At 38.6% G+C, this 9934-nt stretch overlaps 1 protein-coding gene across 4 annotated transcripts in view; it reads left to right on the forward strand.

Annotated features, from left to right (window-relative positions):
* Positions 1 to 9307, forward strand: part of TNFRSF19 (TNF receptor superfamily member 19) — a 109848-nt gene extending 100541 nt beyond the window's left edge. For all 4 annotated transcript variants that reach the window (XM_006159525.2, XM_006159524.3, XM_006159526.1 and 1 more), the window contains one exon: positions 8157 to 9307. In XM_006159525.2, coding sequence (XP_006159587.1) covers positions 8157 to 8165 — 9 coding nt within the window. In that variant the 3' untranslated portion in view covers positions 8166 to 9307. The remainder of the gene's footprint in view (positions 1 to 8156) is intronic.
* The last annotated feature ends 627 nt before the right edge of the window (positions 9308 to 9934 follow it).

The raw sequence follows: 9934 nt of genomic DNA on the forward strand, positions 1-9934 counted from the left end.
AAATATTTTCAATAAATTTCTAAGAGATGTGTTTTTCTTTGAACTAAAAGACTTAATCTGTACAAGCATGAAGGACAGTTGCTCTTTTATCCTTCTTAGTAAACCCAGCTCTTCAGTCCAGAGCCTACTTCCCCCTTCCTGAATGGAGAGAGATGGATTAGTTATGGGAGCATTTTGCAAATAATCTCTGACCTTCACATTTTTTTCTTTGATATTCGCATGCCTGTCAAGCTAATTCACTGTCAAGCTAATTATAATTTAAATCTCCTAAATCTATCTTTGATCCATTTTGAGTTGATTTTTGTTAATGGTGAAACATGAGGATCCAGTTTCATCTTTCTGCAGAATACTCAGTTTTTCTGGCACCATTTGCTAAAGAGGTTTTACTTTTCCCACTGGATTGACTGGTATCCTTTATCAAAAATTAGTTGGCTGCATGTTTGGGGAGTTATTTCTTGGTTCTGTATTCTACCTGGCATGATTTTCCAGCTGACAGATTCAGAACTCAAACTGTGGTCAGCCATGTAGAAGTCCAGAGCCTTAACTATCATGCCAACCACTGGCCACTGGATATTTATTTATTTATTTATTTATTTATTTTGGAGAGGTTTTTGCCACGGGGTGCATGCGCTCACCAGAAAGACAGAGATACAGAGAGACAGAAAGCGAGAAATCACCCCCCAGAGGGGATGGCCATGCCGCAATCCCTTCTCCTCCATTCTCCTCTCGGGATCTTGGGCACGCACGCACACGTGCCCAGCGTGAGTTTTAAGCCACCGGGTCCGGGACGCGAACCACAGTCGACTACATGGGAGTCCAGCGATATAGCCTTTACACTAACTGCTAGTCCTTGATGAAAAATATTTTGAAATCTATCAGAGATTTTTTATAATAGCATTATCCATGAACTTTTTGAAGATCCCTGGTGTACATACACATAGATCATTTTTAAAGACTTTTTCTCTGTATATATGTACGTGCCTTTGTATGTGTGTGTGATTTTAGAACCTTGATGGCTTTGTAAAATCAGAATTATATGTATATGTGAATGGACACCAAAAAGTCTAGAAGGGCTGTTCACTAAAATGTTGACCATGTTTATTTCCAATGTAAAGGACTGGAGAATCATTTATTTTTAAATTTCTTACCTAATCTCTCTCTTTACATTAATATTTAAAATTTTCCTCTTCAATAAGCTTGTGTTATTTTTGTAACCAAAAACACAATTTCAGGCCACAATGGCTTGTAAAGCTTGGTGCACATTTATGCTTATTTCTTTAGTTGCATCTCTAGCAGTAAAAACAATTGTGCATGTATGTGCGTGTATTGAGCTAAGAATTTAAACTTTTTTGTGTTCCTGTTCGTGCAACTAGACCACTTAACAGAAAAGTCACACCGTTTCTCTTGTCAACTGCAGTGTATGCGAGTCTCATTTCACATTTTTCTCATTTTTTATTGTGATAAAATACATATAACATACCATGGACCATCTTAACTAGTTTAAGTGTACAGGTCAGAGGCTGTAAGCACATTCCCATTGTTGCACAGCCATTGACACCACCCATTGCAAGAACTCTTTTCATCTTCTCAAACTAAAACTCTATACCCGTGAAATAATGATCCCCAATTCCTGCACCCAATCCCTGGCAACCACCATTCTACTCTCCCTCTGTGAGTTGGACTATTCTAGGTACCACATCTACGTGAGTCATCATTCTTTTTAAGACAAGAAAAGAGAGATGGGGCCAACACGTGACATGGTGATTAAGGTGCTGGAGTCCCATATGGCTGACTACATATGAGAACTCAAACTATGGTTTAAGTTCTGGACCTAGTGGCTTGCTTTCTCACTTTCCCTCTCACTTTCTCTCTCTCATGAGCACAAGTGACCCATAGCAAATTTTAAAATAATGATAATGAGTAAAATTAAATGGATAATTCTTTAAAAAAAAAAATAAGAAGAGAGAGAAACCCTAATACCGTCATCCCCCAAAAGCTACCCAGTGAAGAATAGCTAAGTTTCCAAGAGCAGTGTTGAACTGAGAAAGTTCCCAGAGGGAAGCATTGTACCTCACACCTCTGCTGGTTCCCCAGGTCCTGTTCACTTGATCCCATCCCTGTGTCATGACGAGGCTTGTAGCACCGACCGGGGGCCTCTTGGTTGTGGGGTGCATTCTACGACCAGTCTTCAGGAGAGGTAACTGGAAGAGTTCATTCAATAATTGAACTTCCCTTATACAAATATACATTCTAGTAGAATTATATTAAATGTACCAATTTTTACATGAAACAGTGGGGCCATCACTTCTTTTACCAATAACATTCTGATTATTGGAGGGGGTAATTCTTGGGGGAAGAATTGGGTTAAGGTTGCTAAAATCCAGTGCAAAATTCCTTGTACTTTACTTTCTCTTAATTCTATTTTTGTCTTATATTCAAGATTTGTGGCTCCTCTGTCATCTATAAGGCATTTTTAACCTGTTCTATACTCACGACAATATTTTAGAATTTTAGAACAGTAATCATAGAAACTCAGGAAACTGCTTGTTTTAAACATTGGATTAAATGTAACCATATTAATTACAAGTAGGTATAAAATTCTGGTTTTAAAGTAAATGGTGTAATTTGACTGTATTGAGGCAACTTTATATAACAATAGGAGGCATTTGCATTCCGGTTTAATAAATTGCTATTTCATGTGGAAGACTTAAACTTAGAGCAGAAATGCTGTTTTATAGCAATATTTGTCCCCCCATATAGAATAAATACCCAAAGATCTTTTGAACATTTGTTCAGAAACACAGGTCCAGTGGGGGAGACGATGCCGACTTTCTTCGGGTCCCTCTCGCGGTCCATCTGTGGCGAGTTTTCAGATGCCTGGCCTCTGATGCAAAATCCCATTGGTGGTGACGACATCTCTTTTTATGACTCTTATCCTGAACTCACTGGAGAAGATTTTCATTCTCTCAATCCAGAAAATGAAAGCTCAACCTCTTTGGATTCTAGCGATCATCAGGATTTGATTATGGAGGCTGTTCCTATTCAGAATCATTCTGAAAACATTACGGAAGCCACTGATTTATCTAGCTGTAAGCACACACTGACAGACGCAGCTCTAACCCGGGATGCATTGACTGCGAGATGCCAGCAAGGTCAGGAGGATGGCGAAACCATCGACCTAACCTCTCCAGTGTCCCTCCAGGTAAGCCAGTGACTGATGGCAATGTGAAGACAGCATAGGCTCATGATAGATGGATGAGAATAGAACTCTTTTTCCACCATAGAATTTGGGAGACTCTGATGAGGTTTTCTATCTTTCATAATTTCTTATCTCTTCTGTGAGTGAGAAAGACAGAGAGAGACTTAGAGACAGCACCCCCAACAGAGTCTTAATGCTACATTCCACCCCTAATCTCAGCCAGCCCTGAATCATGGGTACCCAGGGGCCCAGCACATTCAGGGAGGTCTTTGGACACAAACACAGTACCTTTCTATGTGGTTCAGCCTCACAGAGCATTGTAAATCACTGCTATACCAACGTCCGGCCCTCGTAAGTTCTCATATGTTGTAAGAAAATATTTTCAATAAATTTCTAAGAGATGTGTTTTTCTTTGAACTAAAAGACTTAATCTGTACAAGCATGAAGGACAGTTGCTCTTTTATCCTTCTTAGTAAACCCAGCTCTTCAGTCCAGAGCCTACTTCCCCCTTCCTGAATGGAGAGAGATGGATTAGTTATGGGAGCATTTTGCAAATAATCTCTGACCTTCACATTTTTTTCTTTGATATTCGCATGCCTGTCAAGCTAATTCACTGTCAAGCTAATTATAATTTAAATCTCCTAAATCTTCTCCCTTTTTTCCTCCCTCTCCTGTTGCTATTTTTTGGATGGCTCTCTGCTTTGACAAATTGACAGTTTGGAAATTGATTGGTGATTGTGATCTGGGACCAAATGCATCATAGCACCTTCATTAGAAGGGTTTAAAGTCAGGTGTGGGGGTGGTGACAACTGCAGAGGGGTGGGGGCTTTCCAGCAGGCAGCAAAGCTGGAGGCAAGAATTGAAGAGTAACTAAGAACTGTCTCTGCTTTCTCCTCCTTTGTTGAATTACTGTCTATAATAAGAAGGGTTTAAAGTCAGGTGTGGGGGTGGTGACAACTGCAGAGGGGTGGGGGCTTTCCAGCAGGCAGCAAAGCTGGAGGCAAGAATTGAAGAGTAACTAAGAACTGTCTCTGCTTTCTCCTCCTTTGTTGAATTAGACTTACTGTCTATAAACATTCCCTTAAATGGAAATGCATATATTATTAGTGTAGAATTGAAAGAATGATGTCAGCCTTGAGTACGAAAGGGTATATATAGCATGAAGACTCACAGGAACAGGTGAGCTCCACGGTCCCATGTGCTCCTGTCCACCAACAACAGGCTCCCATGCCTGTCCCTCCCTGCCCCAAGTCCAACCTGGGGTGCTGAAGACATGCTCTGGGCAGGCCACACATGCTCCTGAGTGGGCCCTGGGAGCTCCATGTCCTTGTCTAAATATATCAGAACCATGGTCTAAAGTCCAAGTGTGAATGCAGTACTTTGGTTACACGCGACTCTAAGTCTGCAGTACTTGTTTTAACTACAGAAAATTCTGTGCTGAATTTATAGGGAATATTATAGAAAATAGTTTGTTGGTTTTGGAGGAAAAAAATGTTAGTTTTGTTCTCAGAATGAGGGAAATGGAGAAGAGATAAGTGAAAAGAGGAAATGCAAATTAGGCAGTTTTTATCATTTTATTTTTTACATTTAATTACTGTGCATCATTGGAGCACACCAAAATGAATTTTCCCATCATGAATACTCTTCATATCTGTCCAAAGACATTGCCATATACATTATCATCAACATGGTTTTTTTATTTTAGGTCCCTTAAATGTTCTGCTTCTTGCTTCTTCCCCTTGATCCCCCCCACCTCCCCCACACCATTTCTCACCCCCCTCCAGCAATGACGATACTGGAAATTGGGCAATTTAAAAAACATTAACATACTTGTGCCTACCTCTGAGCTGTTCTTGTAGCTAGGAAGGATTGTTTACTGATCTTGCTCTTACATGCCATCCCAGAATTTGTTTAACTTCCATGATAATGAATGAGGATTAATTAACAAACTAGCCTAGTTGAAGGTCGGGCTCAAGAATGGACCAGGCCCATGAAACTTAGGGGCTATGGGAGGAGGCAAGGGCCACATAGTGGAGTATCCACTCAAGGGTGAGAAGGTACAGAAAATGGGGTGGGGCTTAGCCTTGCCACCTCCTCTAAATGAGTTGCCATCCCCAGTATCTATTGCATCTGTGCATCTGCTCTTAGGGGAAGGAATGAGTAGTTGGGATTATTGTGCTAACAGCTGAATAATGGCAATGTTTCAGAGTTTGTAAATAGAATGGAATATAAATAGAATTATACTCACCTTTATTTTGTAACTTGTCCCCAAGTTTGGGCTGTTCTTTCAACTCAAATCATTTTTAAAAGTAAGCTGTAATTACATCTAAAAGAATGTGATGAGAAAATGCACAATATCATTTGTTAATGACAGGTTTTATTAATTTTCCAAGATATGTTACCATTATTAGATAATTTAATAAATCTAATGTGACAATCTGAATTCAGAAAAAGAACTGTTAAAATATAAACTATTTCAATTTCTCCCTACAACTGAAATCAGTAAGTAATATTTTGAGCCCATGTTCAAAGATCATACTTTTCAGATTCCAAAAAACACTTTCTCTTCCTTCGCATTTACTAAATCTGTGAAAGGTGGTGAATTAACCTTAATCTTCAAAAGAAAACAGAATATAGTAGCAACTGCAAACCTTGAGACTTGGTCCTCTTCTTTATTTCAAGGGTCAGCTAAGTGTTTAAACCAACAAGTTTTATTTTTATTTTTCAATCTAGAGTCTAAAAAGCAATTCATGTTTTCCTCTAACAGGCTAATTTTCCAAAGTAGAAAACACATTTACTTCTTTTAAAGAGTTTGATTTCAGCAGCTTACTGTTATGAACCAAAGCTCAGGACTTCCCGTTCGTTTTGTCCATTCCTGGAGTTCATGTTTAGCTTGTCTCTATGACATGAACTCATAATTCAGGAAAGCTCTGTATTTCTTTCTATCTGGGAGATGTGTAAGGGGCAGCTACAGTCATAACAACACTTTTGTCTTTACTTGGTGTGAAGCTGTGATTTCTTACACATGATGTATTTGTTTCAGAAAACGCTTTTTCCACACTAGTTTTTTTTTGTGGGTGGTTTAAGACCACCCAGAATCTGCTGATGATAGCTCTGGTTCAGAAAAAAGCAAGTAGATGCAAGAGCCATCTTTAGATTTCATGACTCAATTTAGCTCAAATTGCCCCTCCCCCCGCCCCGACACACACACACACAGTTCCCCTAAGGGATCGAGCTATTTGGGACATCATTTGCTGAGATAGTTGGGAGAATGAAGCCAGCCTATTTACTTGCAGGAAAGCTTTTCTTGATTGATTTTTAAGCTACATTTCAAAAAATAAAGTTTATTCACTTCTTTCTTCCATGAGCAAAGAGACAGAGAGACAGATACTCCCAATAGGACCATCATGTGTGACCCACCCCCCACCTTCCGCAAACCCCCAGTCATGGGCATGTGTACACTGAGTGTGTTCAGGGAGGTCTTCAGAATGAACTCGGAACCTTCCCATGTGGGTCGGCCTCCCGAAGCATTGGGTCATCTACTATGCCATTGTATGCCCCTTAAGCAACATTTTTAAATGTCAACACGAACGAACAGAAAGAAATAAAAAGATGTAAGAGGACATGAGTTCCAGTTTCTCAGTCTATTAAAATCTCTATTTTTTTTCTTGTTGGCAAAATGAGGATAATTTGCCCCACACAGAAAAGTTACTGTGGTTATTATCATCACATCAGTTGTTCAAAATATTTAATAAAAGTATTTATAAATATCATTACTGAAAGTATGTCAGAAACTTTTATTTTTAGATCATCTTCTTAGACCAGGAAAAAATATTTTCATAAACCTATCCAACGTAGCACCCATGTCAGATTAGTGGTAATAAGTTAGTGAAGGGTTAATGCATGAAATTAGGTTTTATTCAGTTCTTGAAATGTGCAGGTGCCTTTTCCCTTTCCAAAGTGAGATTGGTGCCTTTTTTGATACAGACATGTCTAATCTTTGCTGAGGATATTTGTCCCACGATTGTGAGTATTCCATAGGGACCATTACAAGAGAAATCCCATTCCCAAACTATTTCTAAACACTCTCCAATCATTTCATAGAAGTTTTAACTTCAAAGGCTAAGTGGGCAAATAAGAATATCACTATTCATTAATTATCTTTGTTCTTTGAAAGAAAAGGAATCAAGTACCCTATAATCGTTACCTATAAATGCTTTAAAGGGGCACAACACAGAAGAGGTAATTTTTTGTTTTTTGGGTTTTTTTTTAAGAATTACTTATTTAATTTTATTTATCATTATTATTATTAGTTAATTTGACCAGAAAGAGAAAAAATGAGAAAGCAAACCCCCAGATCCAGGACTCGAACCTTAGTCAGCCATGTGGGACTCCAGCACCTTAACCACCGCACTACCTGTTGGCTCCAGAAGCAAGGTTTAAATATTTGAATATTTAAATATTTGAATGAAGTTGTAAGTCAGTAAAAGAATTGTTTGCTAATACATTAGGATTGCTCTCTGTTATATTATCATCATTTAAGCACTCTTTACAAACATGGATGACCATGAATTATGATGAAAATCTTTACCTTATTTTTTAAAGTACACGGGTACGTGGATATTTGATTACCATTGAATGAGCTTCTTAACCATACATTATTAAATTCATGTACACTACTAGTAAAAGTTTTGCATAATAATTTTTTACAGTTTCAATTTAGCAACTTCCACTGAAGGCTAAATTGAAGTCTTCCATGTAAGGCTTTTTTGAATTTTTTATTTGATGACTTATTCACATTTAATTGTTGTATATCTCTACAGCACACAAGATTGTTTTTCAAAGGATGCATGGAGTACATGACAATCAAATTAAGTATATTACCATATACACCATTTTTAGTGGAGGACTTTGTGTCCTTATTCTTTTTAAATCTTTCCTTCTGTTTCTGTTTTAGGAGGCTTAAAATACTTGAATCTTTCTGCAATAGAAGTATGTGGATGGAACCCAAAGGGCACTCCTCTGTAAAGCTTATAGACTGAACGCAGTCTGGACCTTGCATGGCTTCTGGGGGCAAAATAAATTTGAACCAAACTGATGGCATTTTAAGCCTTTGAACCAGTTGCTTCTGAGCCAGACCAGCTGTAAACTGAAACCTCAGTGAGTAACAAGCAAAGACATGCTGAACAAGAAGATTCACGGCTACAAGAGTGACTTCAAAGACTGATGAGTTGAATTTGCAGCTCTGAGATTGCAGAATTGTAACAAGAAACAAATGCATCTGCGCTCCTTTTCATGGCGAATGTGCTTTTACAAGGCTGAAAACCCAGAGTATAAATTTTCATTTATATTTTCTTTCCAAAATAATTTCATATAACTTAGCGTACTAAAAGTCAATGTCAGATTAATTACCTAAGTTTTTATGTAGGATGGATTCAAAAGTGAGTGTTTCTGTCTAAGAAGGTCACTTTTTCATCACCTAAACTGAGAGCCGAGGTTAGAATCGTGGCCCATCACCCTGAGATAAAAACCACTTAACCCAAATCGTCTAGAGACTTGAAGGCAAAGGTTATCATATTTATGTGCAAATAAGCTGCTATGGAAGCGTCTGCTACATTTGTTGTGTGCCTGAGCTTACAAGATCCAGAATTTCTTTTATGAAAAAAAGTGTTTCTAAACAAAATGATCTCGTATTTGCATTGTATCTTATACTAGAGGCTGTAGAAATTACAGTATATGGGCTTCCCCTACTACTGAAGAAGTCTTCAGTGAGAATATACTACATGTTAGCACCAGAAGAAAAAGCTCAATTTGTAGTGATGTTTAAGTGCACAGTCTGTCACTGCCAGTGTTGTTTGACCAGACATTGCAGTGTTCTCTCTAATCTTATTTAGTGCATGTTCTCCTATGTTAGCCAGGTGATGCTGAATTTAAGAGAATGGTGCTTTACTAAGGCACTCCATCCCCCACTACGTTGGTATTTATACACTAGAATTGTCCTTTGAACTGCGATATTAACCCAGTTCAGTCATGAAGTAGGAATCAATCAGTTGGCATAATGGCTATGTCACTGGACTCCCATGTAGTTGACCGTAGTTTGAGTCCCAGACCCGATGGCTTAAACTCATGCCGGGCGTGTGTGCGTGCGTGCCCAAGATCCCAAGAGGAGAATGGAGGAGAAGGAATTACGGCGTGGCCATCCCCACTTGGGGGTGATTTCTCACTTTCTATCTCTCTGTCTCTCTCGCTCTCTTTCTGGTGAGAAAGACATGTGCCCTATAGTGCATGCACCCTATAGCAAAAACATCTCCAAAAAAAAAGGAATCAGTCATTTAACCTCTATGACCTGGAGAGTACTTAACTGAGCAGATTTTTTTTCCTACATGAGAATACCTGGCCTTCATCTTTTAACCACCTACTATTAGCACTTCTCCATTGATACTTAAGAAATAGACCTTTGAACATCAATGTGGGAAAGTACACTAAGATATTTTGTTTTGGAATTGCCCAGCCTGAAGAATCAGTCTTTTTCTAACATTTAAACTGAACATCAGAATTAATGTCTTTTGTAGGGCATTTTTACCTTCTTGCTTGTTGCTAATGTCTCTTTGTGAGACAGTAAAATGGAATGAATCTCTTCCTTGTAGCCCTTTCTCTATTCACAGTGTCAGTTTCCAAGATGTATATACTAGCTGCCTGTGTTTGCTTTTTCTCACAACCGCAATTTCTTTCCCT

This window comes from Tupaia chinensis, unplaced genomic scaffold, assembly GCF_000334495.1.
Source record: "Tupaia chinensis unplaced genomic scaffold, TupChi_1.0 Scaffold000634_1, whole genome shotgun sequence".
NCBI classification, from domain to species: Eukaryota; Metazoa; Chordata; class Mammalia; order Scandentia; family Tupaiidae; genus Tupaia; species Tupaia belangeri.